The sequence below is a fragment of the Macrosteles quadrilineatus genome, unplaced genomic scaffold (genome assembly GCF_028750875.1).
Source record: "Macrosteles quadrilineatus isolate MER2022 unplaced genomic scaffold, UCM_ALF_1.0 Scaffold_5__1_contigs__length_97177068, whole genome shotgun sequence".
NCBI lineage: Eukaryota > Metazoa > Arthropoda > Insecta > Hemiptera > Cicadellidae > Macrosteles > Macrosteles quadrilineatus.
The window spans coordinates 15,796,891-15,812,356 of record NW_026542598.1 but is presented as its reverse complement, the minus strand read 5'-3'; the positions used below and the strand labels follow the sequence as shown (position 1 = coordinate 15,812,356).

Genomic DNA, 15,466 nt, shown 5'->3' with positions numbered 1-15,466 from the left:
AAAACTCATATTTGAAATTTTGCAGAGCTGAAGACAAAAATCCACTTCTTTAGCGAACACCTATGGAAATCCTTCGGTTTCCTTGTCTGCGGTGACAGTTATCAAAAACTCACCAACATGCACGCCATGCATTGTGATCTGTAATCATACTTGTGACATAAGCCAGTAGTGCACCATATGCATGAAAGTGCCCCCTCCCCCAGCACCATAGTACCTCCTTCCCAGTCTATATAAGCGACGCGGTGAAGGTTACGGCCGATTCACATAGTATCTGCTTCGGTCCTTGCCTCGCCATGGACTTGGTCAAACTGGGCGTGAGTAGCATTTCACTTGATAAATAAATAAATAAAAATATGCCGTAGTTACATTCTCACATCAAAATACTGTAACGATACCGAAAATTGTTTGGTTTTATTTATTTGCTATAACAAATTTAACAAACAATATAAGTTTACTTAAACTTTTTATTACATGGCTGCTTTTGTGTAAATTAATATTATTCGTCAATTTTGTATAGTAAACAATTATTTTTTAGAGATAAGCTTAAACATCCAACGAAAGATAGTTTTGGTATCTTTTTAGATTATCTTTTTGGCAGATTTTGTTTTAATGTTTAATTGAACATTATTAGTCCCTAGTTTTACCGGATTTATGTATCATAAGTAATATATTTGTGGAACAATGTACTTGTATTTATTGAACAATTTGTTTACTAACAATCTAGCTACTATAACTCTTTCACATTTTGGGTTTATTGTATATCAATATTTAATTATTTTCACCGGCATACAGTCCATAATGTTTCGAAAATGCATAACGTCAACATCAATAGAGGGATTAGTTCTGACAGCCTTCAGTGTGTAGGCCTAAGCTTAAATTTTCTTTTCATATGATTTATACAATGAAATGGACTTACATGTTTACATCACACCATCATAGTTCATTTGATATAATCCAGATACTTAAAGCAAGGGCAAGACCTTTTCTATGCTTACAGGTTCCAATGACTAGATTGTAGTTGCATTGAAACGTTTTTGAGATTCTCTTGCGATTAAAATTTTTCCAGATTTTGCTGATAGCGATGGTTGGATTAATATTTTCTGCTCCTGTTCCTGACGGACACCATCATAAAAAGTAAGTATCAACAGATTTCATTTTTTTACATTTACTCTGCCTAAACCATGGCACATGAGTTTATTACTAGGTTTGATCAAAGAATGCGTGGAATTGCCTTGAAATAATAAGTATTTTGTTATTGGTGAATGAGCGTGAAATGATATCCACCAACTCTTGTGATTGTGGACTTGATAAGGATTCTTGCGATTTGACCTTAAACCTTTTTTAAAGCTTAAGATTAGAAGTTTGAAGTTTACAAAAAAATGTAACATTAATAGTTAGTTATAAAAGTATGTATATAAACCTTTTCAAATCTCTTCACATTATTTATGAATATGTTTTACAAACGTTTAATAAAACATAACAAACTTAGTAAAACCCTTAAAACGTGTCTTTAAAGACGTAAAAAATACATTAACAAGCCGAAGAAGGGATAATTGTGTGGTTTTGCAAAAAATGTATATGTTCTACAATGTGTAGCCATTTCAAATCAAAACTAATTCGAACAATTCTTAACTTAAGATAACGTAGTGTTACGTATAATCATAGTGCATGTACACACTATTTAATTCACAAACTTTATGTTCAATTATGCCAATTTACCGTTATTTACATAAACATTTTAAAAAAGACCTGATAATTATGCGTTCCTAAAAGGTTATACAGGGTGATTGGTACTCAGTGTGACAAAAATTGTTTGGTGTAAGTACAAAGTAAATGAAGTGTGATGATGCATATAAAATGTTCCAAGTCTAAAAATTAGCTTACCAAAAAATTATTTTATGTTTAAAAAAAAAACCATGCTTTTAAACTTAATACAGTGATTTCTCAATTACCTGTATATGGATTTGAGTAGATAATGTAATTTTCATGTTCTACATTAAATTTTGAATAAGAATAATACAAAATGACAGAGGATCAGTTGTAAAAATTCCATTGTAAACATATAAGAAAGTAGGCCTACCTACGATAGCTATTAAAGGATATTTGACTACTGTAACGGCATATTTAAAATAATATGTGCAGGTAATGTACTGCATTTATATCAACGTGTGTAGTAATCACTCTGTTCTTTACAGACTATAGAAAGCTTTAAATACAATACATAAACATTTTAAGCTCGTTAGTGTAAAAACTCAGCAATGTTTTAACCTAAGAACAATTCTATTATGAAATAATCACTCCGAGTTTTTAAGAAAAAAATAACAACTATTTAGAATAAACTAAATAAATCCAAATTAAAATGGCCTGCATCTTTAAAAATTGCCGTATCTTTCAATAAGATTTATGTCATAAAAATCATCCTAAATATATACTGTAATATGGCTAGATGGCTAGGCCTAGTTATGCGAGTAGTATAAACAAGAGAAATGAGTTTTGGTGAAGAAATCATTCAAATTGATGTAGTAAGTTGAAAATAGTTTTTAATTCATTTGTATGATAACCCCTAAAAATATTAATTTTAATAATCTGAGTTTACTCTCCCTAGATTTGAGAAATAGGTGATATGGAAATCCACACCTTCTAGTGTCATTGTCTCTATTTCTAGGGGATCATATATTCTGCCATGTAGTGCAACTTTTTACTATTGGAAATGGAAGTAGGATACGGTATCTCGGTACATCATGAATAAAAAAAACCTTTCACCTTCAAGTGAAAACACCTCATGTGTATGTAGCACATGTTTCCAATAATAGATATATAGTATTATATTAAAGTATTATATTTTTTATCATAAATTTAATACTTTTTAACGTAGTAGGACCTTTTATTTTAAACATAGGTCCACTTAACAAAAAAACTACTCAGTGTTGTTTCTTACACTGACAGCTAAAAAATTCAAGTAGTTTTTTTTATTACTTTTTACGAGAGCTCACCCCGTGGTCAAAAACTTGACCAAAAGTATGTATTGTGCAAACTTCTTTATTTTAACCCCACGCTGTAAATAAAACATGCGATTAAAATTTCTTTCATAGCCTTCTTTTGGTACAACGTGCGTGTAAATCAGCCCAGTATTATGGTCAGGCTAATTGTCTTAAGTTTTCCAAAAGCTTTTCAATATATAAGATTCACTAAAGGAATAGTAAACTTTTCAGGCACATGGGAAACATTAATTCATTTAACACAACCTGCATGTAAATCTGTCCTATAGATCTCCAGATCTCACTCCTATGAGAGTTAAAATTTTACCCCATGTTAAATTGTCAATAGATTTTTTAATTTCAGTTTTTAAAACATTTAGGCAAGTAATATCTGAAATCTAAGCAAAATGGACAAATATAGAGACAATTACATTTGGTACCAACCACGTGTAATTTGGTCCAGTAGTATGGTCAGGCTAGCTGTTGTAAGCTTTAAAATGTTGTCCCAAGTTAAATCTCCATAAGAAAAGTCTCCATTAGTATTTTTATATAATATGTTCATAGAGGTCGCCCAGTGGTTGAAAACCCAACCAAAAATATGTAATGTACAGACTTCTCTGTTTTCCCCACACACTGTAAATAAAACATGTGATTGGAATATCTTTCATTTGTTTTGATTTTCTGTTTATATTTTGTTGTTATTTCGTCATCACCCTGACAACCCATAAGACCCATGTTATTTTTTTATAATTATTTTTTTGTGCTTATTTGTGAGCCTAATTCAATTTATAAAGGGATTCTGCACCTCTACAGGTCTTTCATTTGGTACCAACCACGAGTAATTTGGTCCAGTGGTATAGTCAGGCTAGCTGTCATAAGTTTTGCAAACGTTGTTTAGTATATAAGATTTGTTTACTTTACAATCTGTTCTATAAATATGTTGAACAATAAGTAAATGCCATACATACAGCAAAGTAACAAATGCTGTTTTTCGCTTGCATTTATAGGCGCTAATAGGCAATAATAGAGGCTATTATGGTTATACATTAATAAATAATTGAAAATATGTTAATCAACTCGTGAAACGTTTAATAATTTGTGAAAACGTTGCGTGAGCATGCAAGTACTTTATTACTTTAGGAAGAGACATTTAACAGCTGTGATCTGAGGAACGTCGCTAATCGTTAAGTAACGATTACCAGAGGGAAACTGTTACCCGAGTAGATAATAGAGCAATGTAGGAACTGTCTCAGATAATGTCATATTTTCTCTTTCAACATTCTAGTTAATTCTTGTTAACATTCTAGCTCCGATCTATAAGAAATGGTTGATTGAACTGCAAAGTACAGCATGTTGTTGGACTGACCTTTGTCAAGACTAATCAAAAATTTCATACTCTAGGATCAACTTTATTCGTCATAATGCAGCAAAAACAGCAGTTTTAATGCATGCGTTGCAGGTCTAAGGTAGCATTTTTACTCACTAAGGAGTAAAAACCACTTTTTTGTCTCTAGGGAGTAAAAATCAAACAGTTGTAAATTTCGATTGTGTCAATCGTATTGATCAAAATTATTCATCGATTGATTTATTAGGTAAGGTGTTAGCCTATAATTGTGGTCGATCGCTCGACATATCGATGGTATAATATACTATAACACAATCGTAATAGACGAAATTATTGAATCACTCACTAAACAGCTGCTTATTTGCATTAGGAGAATTGAAAACAAGGTGGAAGTCGATTTAGAGGTTATCTTTACACACAAATTATTTCGTTTTCTAGTTTAGTTTGTTAAGTTATTATGCAATATGACGAAAAATATAGATCACAAGACGGGCAAAAAGTATCTTTTTAACCCTCACTTATTATCCAACCTCGGCTTCACCTCGATCGAAAACTTGACCTCGGGTCAAAAAGAGTCACTTTTCCAAAATGGTTTCCTAAACGATTACGCTCATTAATCTCTTGCAATATAAATGATTGCTCCATAGCCAGATGGGCTTGCCTTTACTGGGCACATGCGGCAACTGAAACGCCTTGGCTGGGCACATCCTTTATCTTTGGCAGGGAGGGTCTGCCCCCCTCGGTTCCAGGAAGAACCACGGGAAGAACTCACGTAGCCAGCCAGTGAACTAAAGACGTAACTAATGAACGTAAGACTGTAAGTACAAACCACTAAAACTGTTGGGCTTATTGTATTTATTATAACTACACTCTACCAACAGAATTAAAAGTAGAATAAAAGTTACAATTATTCATTTGTAATCACATGTTAATGAGCATATTTTTCATTATTTCTCATGATCTGGTAGATTTGGACATAATCCGCTATTTTTCCCAACCCCCTGTGACCTGTAATTTGAACCCTCTCCCATGATCCTGTGAGCTAACAAACTCTTACAATTTAGATTTTTTTAAATCTCTTAAACAGAATAGACAGATACTAAGTGAAACCCGTCAAAATCGACGGTTTACTTTCAAGGCTTACTTTAATTAATCCAACTGCGATAAATTGAGTGAAAATTATACATATTTTGAGCAATTAGCATTGTTTAAAGATTAATAAGTGTTAAAACAATAATGCTATTAATTGCGTTAGTTACCAAATATGGTTGATCATTCAATGAATAAAATATTTCCCATACCGTACGTCATCGGAGTTATTATTAGTATGTTAACTGGTATCTCTTCTTTTGGAAGAACCTTTAAATAGTATTAAAATCGTATGGATCTTTTGTAGTTAAAAACTTCCGCGATTTCATCAGTGCAATACAGATTAATCTATGATTATATTTGAGAAAAAAAATATCTGTTTGTTGAGGAGACACATTCTAACTTAAAAGGGAGGTCCATCCGTCACAGTGTTAGTTTGACTTTTCCTTCGTCACGTCGCGTCAGTTTATATCGAACTTCTGTGCCATTGAATAGTACCCTCTAGTATAGTTTTGAGAAATTGGTTGTGGGGCTAATGTTAAACATTTCTAATGAAACATATAACAACCAAGTTAAAGACACAGTATGAACAAATCCGGCATTTATCAAATAAAATGTTCAGACTGTAATAAATCCTACATTGGCCAAACAAGTCGTAAATTCAAGAAAAGGTTCCACGAACACATACAAGCATTAAAATCAGGTAACAAAACGACAATGAAATCAAAATTTGCAGAGCACCTAATTGAAACGTGGCATAAATATAAAAATATACATGGAACTTTAGAAATTCTAGAATAACAAAATAATGAATCTTAATATAAATGTCAAAGAGCATTTTCATAAATATACCCAAATTACTAAAGATTTCCTCAAAATTTACTGAATACCATGAACACCCACAAAACAAATCCGATGTTTGAAAAAATCCTACAATTGCAATAAAACAGAAATATTATATGATATACTCAAAATTAAACAAAGAATAAATCAATATCCTCTAAATTCTAAGTTAGCTCTTAGTTAGTATAGTTAGTTATATGATTATAATTATTCCTTTTATTATTTGTTATTATATTTGAATAAAATATCAACATGACTATGGCCCAAGTGTTGAAACTAGTTGTTTGATAATAAAATGAGTTAAAAGGGTACTAATTGTTTTCTAATGTTTTCATTTGCATATATATATATTTATGAACAACTAATGCACAAATGTGGAAAATCAGGAACATACCAAATCAACTGCAAAGATTGCTCTAAACTTTATATGGGACAAATATGGTGATCAATTTCTTGACGATTCAAAGGACACATTCAAGCAGTAAAATACAACAAAATAACAACTCAAAAATCAATGTACGCCGAACACATTTTATCACATAACCATAGTTATGGACAAATTAAAGATAGTGTCAAAATGTTAGAATATGAACAAAAAGGAGGAAGGATGAATGTAAAAGAAGAATTACATGTATATCTAGTAACAAGAAAAATGAAAACAACATCCTTAACATAATGCAAACACAAAATTTAAACCCAATTTATGAAAAGATGAAAAAATTAAGACAAAATTAATAATTAAAACCATTGGCATAACGATATTTTTAATTATATATTTTTCCAAGACAAGATAGATTGAGTTAAAATTTAAACATTTAAACAAGAGTAAACTATCGTCCGTCACTCGTTCAAAATGTGTTTACCGGACTCGTATAGCAATCCCGCACTCGACTTCGTCTCGCACGGGAACGACCACAGTCTCATGGAGAAAATGAAAACTGTTGTAGTTTACTTTTGTTGTTGTGGTTTACGGATATAGTTTGATAAAATTTGGCAAATTTATTTATTTCATTCTATACTATTGACGTATGGTCGAAAAACATGTTTTACCTTTCCCGTAGTAGCAAACCTCGTTAACACTCGTTAAATCTAATGTTATTGAAATTGGGAATAAATATGTCTTATTTATAGAAAAAATGTAACCAGACAGGTTGAAATTCGCTTCGTCTACAGGTTTGCTGTGGCGGGGGTATTGTATTGTTCTTGATGATTTGTAGAAAGTTTTTCAAACATTGTACTTTTGGATATTTCATGTTTAGTTTGATATACTGAAAATAAGAATGTGTCTTTGATAAATTTCTTCAGGTGTCTAGGTCTGATAATCACAAAATTGAAAGTTCTCACCAGTATTGATTTTTCACAGTGGCTTATCGTTAAATGTTGATGTGGCAGTACAAATTTTAATAAAAACAAAAGAATATATAGACCACTGCTCTTCTATTGCTTATAGCTATATTTTTATAACATTTTACTTTAGAAGATATTTGTGGATGAGACCCTCACTAAAATAGAAAATTAATCCTAGTTAAAATTAGTCCTAGTTTAATTAATACAAGAGTAAACTATCGTACGTCACTCGTCCAAAATGTGTTTACCGGACTCGTATGGTAATACTTACTTACTTACTTTTCGTCCAGTAAACACATATTTTCAGGACTAGTAACGTAATAAGCTATAATGTGCTTAATCTGTCATGTCTGATAGACAAGCGAAGAATTTCACAAAAGAGGTTCATTGTTGTTGCCAGCTGTCTTCTTTCTTGATACATCACTTCACTTATATTTTGGCTTTTGAATCATCTAATGGTGGGATTTTAGGATAAACTTAACCCTTGTTTTGAATAACATGTAACATGCACTTTCTTTGCTCACTCGGGATTTTCTAGGAATTCATTGACGCGCGCCATCTGCCTGGCGTGGACCATGTGCCCAGCCAAGGTGAGGATTAGTGAACCCTTTTTGGCTTGTGCCCAGTGAAGGTTCGTCCAGCCAGATAGCCCGATGCCCCAACATATTTATTTGATAACAATCTTTAATTTATGAAACTTTCTGAACATAAATATCTTTCTACAATGATTCTTTTCAGCTTAAAATAGTCAAAACTGAACTTGATTGTTTGATAACGCTTTATAATTTATCTAAATAATTACAGTCAACTGTTGATTCATTTTACAATCAGGATGACGATTCAATTATTTTATAAAACGCAGCCTCTGAAACTTACCCAACCATTCCACAATCAGTTAAACCTTTACTTGCCTTTAAACTAGCATAACAAATTGAATTAAAAGAAATTGGAAATGTGTGGTAACTTATCAATAGGTTTTATTAGAAAATTTAAAATGTTGTTTTGGCGATCAAGCATGGACATTCTGATCAAATTTGTCAAAAAAATACGACTATTTAATATAATCAATGGAGTATTGTTCATGAACATTACAGTTTGTGAATCTCATTACTTTTTTCTTCCAGATTCATAATCCACGTGCCTTACAAGATCCACACAATCCATCATCACCACATAAAGAAGATTCCGATCTTCCACCACTACGAGCACTATGATCACCACCACCACCATCATCACCACCACCACGAGGAGGTTCACCACGACTACCACGAGGACTACCACGACGATCATTACTAACCTGCGGTAAGTAACCACCACCGTAGAATGAAAACATAACAATCTGATCACAGATTAAAGACCCTTTCAAGATGTACGATAACTTTTCTGTTTCCCTTTGATTTACAATATAACTGATCAACTGTTTATTTTTATTTATTCATTTATTTTTAAAACGGGTAGTTACTTTTATCTCGTCTAAATCCGTGCATTAATTAGTTAAATCAGTCTTGTAGCCTAGCCTGTTGAAGTTCACCATGTTTACATAGCCGAACCTTTTTAAGTGATGTTAAGATCCCATATTGTAATTACTTTGGTGTAAAGAATTCAGTCGTCTTCAGTGTTGTGGGGTTTCAAACTCAAAGTCAAAATACCATTCGGCACTGTGGGACTAAACGGCTCGTTGCTATGTTTACGACGATTTTCTTAAAGAAGTTTTAGCATCATATTATGCTAAATATACTGTATATATACTGTATTGCTGAATGAATTCAGATCTCTTGAGAGGGATTTATACTTTGACACCAGCGCTGCAGGATTCGTTACTTTAGGACCCAACGCTAAGTTTTGACCAATACTCTCCAAGCGAGAAAAAATATACACATCATCAACAATATGCTGTAGGTCATTAAATGTTTCGGGGGTTTGGAATTATTTTCTCTTTGACACTTTGGGATTCGGTACAGAACAACCACACACAACGAGCTGACCGCAAAATACCACTACCAAGTGTAAAAAAATAGGCTATGGCACTGATTTCGGTTATTTAGATATTTAAAAATAATAATATTATATGCACTTTTCAGTATATTTGAATTGTTACATCCTCGAGGCTTTAGGATTCGGGATTAGATACAAAGTATAAGTTTTTACGACAGATTTACAATTGAGAGGTGTATCCTTATTTCCTATATTGTTGATGTACAGAAACTATTTTGTCTTCAGTGCTGTAGAGTGCGGTACTCTACAGCACTGAAGACGGCTGACAACGAACTGCACTCACGGTCAAAGGAATTTACTAGGGTTGGAAGGGTAGCCCGCCTAAGCCATATGGAACTGCACTCACGGTCAAAAATCGGTCTTTCACGGCTGAACGCTTCGCTAGCCCCTTAGTCATCTGTTTATTCCGTCCTCTGTCTTACTTTATCCATTACTTTATTTAATACACGTTTTAGTGTCTGTACCAATAAATACAACAATAAATAACCTAACCTAACCTAACCTAACCTAACCTAACCTAACCTAACCTAACCTTTACAAAAGAAGCTTCGTTATAATAAGAATATAGCCTATCATGTTATAGTAAATACTATGCTAGAATTTCTGTGCACATATGTATGTGTATTTTTTACAATGTCAGTAGTAAGTTTATTTTTTGACGTTTAGATTAATTTAATCAAAACTTTTCAATATATTTCAACTAATTTAATAAGTTTTATTCAATTCAATCATGGTGTTGCACAATGTGATATAGGCTAATTAAAAACTGACCGTGAGTGCAGTTCCAGTACCTCCAGAAAGGCTCAAAGTGACCGTGAGTGCAGTTCCGTAGTTGGATTAGGACCAGGGACTGACCGTGAGTGCAGTTCCAGCCCTCCCCTGAAGGCAACAAAAATGTTACCGTTTGCTTTGTGAGGACGACTCTGTCCACGGCATTGTAGAACCCAATATTGTACAACAGCTGTTTAGTCCGTGACCTAAGTGTCAATCTGTTTAACGCCTCGACCACTGACCACTGACCATAGCGAGCGGAGTGAGTTGTTGTGAGGGGCGGTGACAGGACCACGCACGTGGTGGTAATTGCCATCTGTAGCAAGGAAGTGTCATTACACCAACGACTGGTTCGGAACACTGCACGCAACGAGTTTCACCTAATTATGACTCTTCTTTGTCCGAAGACAAGGAATTCGCGTGATCCGATCCTCGTCCGTGTGTCTCCGACTTTGCACACGGAAATGCAAACTTTTCGCAAAGAATGGCTGGTTTTCGGGGGAAACGGAAGATACTCGGCTGCACAATGGTAAATGCTAATATTATTTATAATGTATTATGGTAATTGGCTCAGTTAATTATACTGTCACTTTTAATTAGAGAAAGATTAATTGGTTTATTCATATTTAGGCATTGTTGTTATTTTAAGATTCGCATCAGAGATGAATTTTAGTATCAAAGACCACAATTAAGAAGAATAGTAGACAATAGACCGAATCAGATTATGCCTAATCATTAGGGTTTAGGTTTGCCTTGCAGATGATGTAAGGACTTTTATGTAAGGATTCACTGCTCGTTACACATACCTGCTACAGATTTTTGTAAAACCTACACACAAGTCACACATGCCTATTCGTGTGTATGATGTGTAAGATCTTGATAAAATGTAATACATGGCACTGTATGTATGTACATAAAAATAGTTAGAGGAACAATCAAGTCAATTAATTAAAACCATTAATGAAATCAATTAAAATATGATTCTTACCTAAGAATAATACCCTAAAATATCCGATACGAATTCTGAAACACCCCGTATAAGTAGATATTGAGCCAAGTGGAGTAAGTTAATAGCCTAAGTACCACAATGATAAAAAGAGTGAATTTCGTCCATTAAAAAAAAAAAAAAAAAAAAAAACTGTCCGTATAAATTTTATTAACTAATTTGAGTAATTTACGAATAGTTATTGCAGTATCATTTTAAAGTAGAGCCCTGTTTATATTTTTAATTTTTTTCTTGATTTATCTTGACTACTATATGGATTACACATTTGGAAATATGCATGTATACCGCTGAAAATGAATGTATATAACATAAGGATTTTAAATCTACTGTTTTTGTACGTTTCCCGTAACCTTTGCCCAATAACATTTGCTACAACCATACAATACGTTTACCGTAACCTTTGCACAATAAAGCTACAAATATTGTTTTTGTTTTATTTTTCACTCGACACGATGGCTGCAATGAAAATGGGACATTTCAATGTTTTTAGGGATTAATTTTTTTGTTAGGGTTTAGGAGTGAAAAAATAGTTTACTCTAAATTAACAAATTATCTTCAGATTTTTGTGGATGAAAAAGAAATAAGTATAAATATAACTAACTAATAACTAACGTTGATGATAATGAAATTTGAATTAAATAATAATGAAAGCTTGCTGAACAGTTATACTAATTATTGAAGATAACGTTATTAACGAATCCCATAGGGAAATAGATATTACCGTAGGTAGCACGGTAATATATAACCTAGACCCAGTACGAATTTATTTTATTATTTTGATATCCACAGAAGCCAGAAGAAATATTCGTTTAAAATTGTATACAGTATTATTGTTTATGATTATTTGTGTCCGTGAACAAGATAATTCAAGCACATTTTGTCCGATTTTTATTAAATTTAGCACGAATGTCTAGAGCTAGAAAAACTTGATTGAGTTTTCCAACCAGCAAGATCGGGCTTAGAAACGAGATGTGACGGGGTCCAATTTTTATTGCAGCCATCGTGTAGGACTAAAAAAACAAAAAAGATTGTATGTTGAGACTTTGTTGTGCAATTAAAGGTTACGGAGGAAACGCTGTAAATTTTAAATTCTAATGTACTGTTATTCTTAAGAAGGAAAAAAACTCTTGTAGTTTTCTTGTTTAAGGATATATTATGATAAAATTTGCCCAACCTATTTATTTGATTTTATAATGTTAACATTTTATAAAGAAAAATGTTTCCTTCCTATAAAAGGGAAGTAGTATAAACACATATGTCAAGTAGCAAACCTAGGTACTCGTTAAATCTAATGTTATTTAAAAAAAAGAGCACGTCCGACTAGTTTAAGAAAATATTAGAGTCAAAATCCATTCAGACAAATTTGTCTACAAGTCTGCTGTTGCGGTGGTGTTTTCAAAGAACATTTCTATGACGATGTTTTGATATACTGTGATAATTATAGCCACGTCAGTTATGTATAACCCATTAACAAGTAATTCCAGTGCAGAGCGAAATGGTAGTCGAGTATGAAAGTCCAAGCGGTCACATTTCCATCACATCCCTGATCATGATCGTGCAATTTTCACCTGAGTGATTCGCGGACTAATCTTAATGTCCGGTGAGTCCAAACTTTCTTCACAATGATGGACTTTTCTGTAAGCGAATTTCCCTATAGGGAAGTAGCTATTACCGTAGGTCTCATGGTAAGACTTAGGCCCGGGACCGATTTACTTTTTCATTTTGATGTCCCCAGAGGCCAAAAACACCATTCGTTAAAATTTTTATATATGTATATATATATTATATAGATTTATATATATATATATATGTGTGTCCGTGAACACGATAACTTGAGTAATTTTTATCCGATTTTGATGAAATTTGGTTTGAAGGTGTAAGGCGGGATAAACTTGAATGAGTAACAGGGTTTTATGGGGTAAAAATTGGTTTTTCTCACTTTTGACCCTCAAAACACAAAATTTCCCAATTTTTCTCTAATCCTTCTTAAAGAGCTTATAAAACAAACAATTTAGTATACCAAAGTGTTTTTGTACGGTTATTGGTTACGGAGAAAACTAAAAAAATGGTAAATTTAAAATTCCCATGTTCTTCTTATGGAGAATATTGTAAAATGTTGTGTAGTTTGCTTATACTAAGCAATAATTATTTTACTTAAAACACACACTTTATTAGTTTCCTTGTAGCAGCAAACCTAGGTACTCGTTAAACCTAATGTTATCTAAATAGATCAATTGAAAATCAATTCAGCCAAATGGAAATTCGCTTAGACGGCAGGCTTGCTGTGGCGGGGGTATTTTCAGGAAACACTGTGCTTCACCACAACATACTGGTATTTGTTGTTTCAGCTATAGTGATATGTGTTTCAATAATGCGTAATGTTAACGCTGGATTTAATTGTTGATTCCTGATAATTGGGCTTTAAATTATCCTGGGTAGTAAAACAGCTGATTGTCAATAACAAATGTAAACATATGTATAACAATGTAAATACATGTAAACAAATCATTAAAGAACCAAACACATTCCGTGTTATCCGATGATGGTTGGTTGTTCAACAGAAGTGTAATCCCTCCTTGGCCATTTAAACAGTGAACCAGCTGGAACGATCACTCTTCTTATTGTATTATATCACTCACCACTCGTTCGTTACTTACCAAATTTTCACTAGAGTAATTACCAAAGTCAGAAAGCGGAAAGGCCGAACCCTGCCTTCTTTATTGAAACTAATGGTCTTCAGGGTGGTTCAGGTGATTCAATTGTACTCTTCAAGGCTGAGGAGATGCTCTTAGATATCTGTATCCTACAGGTGCTATAGGTCCATAAACAATTAAGATATTTTAATTTTTGTGAGGCCGTGTATAATGGTTTTTATTATGTTTACATTTGTTACTATTGTTGCGCATGCGAGGTATGTTGTCTTTATCAATTACCGTCATTTTGTGTTGGTACAAATTGGAAACCAAATACTTTGAGTTAGGCCATCTCTGTCACTCGTGAAATAATTTTTAATTCAATAATTAAAAAGATCAAAAACTTATGTTTACATTTGTTAAAATCACATACAGACAGACAAACATTATAGTCTCATGCTTTATAAGGTTATACTTTATTGTCTAGACATAAGAAAAAATACACAATATATTTCAAAGGAGTTCCCTAAAATATCTTTTTTGAGTCGTAAACTAATTTGTGATTTAGGTTTTGAGGAATATTTAAAAGTTTTTTCCTAAAGGACCCAACTTGTATAATTGCATTTTCGTTTTAAACATGCGAGTAAACTTTGATGCGATTTAAAAAATTCTAAGAATCGCACAGTAGACCTATCAAAATTATACATTTTTTGAAATTCTATCCTGTTGTGATATTATTGTTTCACTTTTATTCTGTTGTTATAAAGATAGGTCTGCTTCTGTTTCAGGCCTTAGCTCCAGTTTTAAGTCATCGCAAGGATAATGTAATCTAGATTCATCGTGATCATCACCTCAGAATCATCATCACACGTCATCAAGTCATCAGTGTGACATCATCATTCACATAATCACACCATTGATCATCATAGTCATCCTCATCATAAGTAATGTTGTTACTAAGATTATTCCAAAGAAATTCTTTACTCATAGGTTTAGTGCTTTAACAACAAAAAGTATTCTCCTTATGTAGGTTAAATTCAATAATAACGTTAAAAAACTCATTCCAGCGAAAAATACAAATTAATTAGTATTTCTAAGTCTAAATTTTTGCTGATTTTTAATCTTTAAAATTTTATAACTTTTCAAATAGCTATAGTGTGTGTTAATAGATTAATATTCTGTTTACGTATTGATAGTTTTAATTAGCTCAACAAATTAAATCAAAATCCTGAATATTCTACCTATACCATGTATATTTTGTATATATGTTTATAAGTTTAAAAAAATGTGATTAATAGATTGTTGACGATTGTACAAATGTTTTGTATTTTGTCTTATTTGCTGAATATCAAAATATATAGTTACACATAACTATTTTGAACTTTTTATACCTGTTATAGACCGTAGACCGTAGACTGCTATTATATTCTATTATATCTATTATATCTCCTAAATGATG

At 32.5% G+C, this 15,466-nt stretch overlaps 1 protein-coding gene across 1 annotated transcript; it reads left to right on the top strand.

Moving 5' to 3' along the window:
- Window positions 1-248: 248 nt before the first annotated feature.
- LOC128993771 (uncharacterized histidine-rich protein DDB_G0274557-like) lies at window positions 249-15,146 on the top strand. The gene is made up of 4 exons (XM_054417756.1): window positions 249-314; window positions 1,067-1,134; window positions 8,727-8,904; window positions 14,796-15,146. Exons 1-3 carry the CDS (start codon window positions 294-296, stop codon window positions 8,896-8,898), a joined length of 261 nt encoding a protein of 86 aa, XP_054273731.1. The 5' UTR covers window positions 249-293; the 3' UTR covers window positions 8,899-8,904; window positions 14,796-15,146.
- Window positions 15,147-15,466: the final 320 nt, after the last annotated feature.

Excerpts from the sequence above, each read along its gene's own strand:
- LOC128993771 (XM_054417756.1), top strand. The coding sequence starts at position 294 with ATGGACTTGGTCAAACTGGGC. Across the intron at positions 315-1,066 it reads TGGACTTGGTCAAACTGGGC|ATTTTGCTGATAGCGATGGT; the intron begins GTGAGTAGCATT and ends AAATTTTTCCAG. Across the intron at positions 1,135-8,726 it reads GACGGACACCATCATAAAAA|ATTCATAATCCACGTGCCTT; the intron begins GTAAGTATCAAC and ends TTTTTCTTCCAG.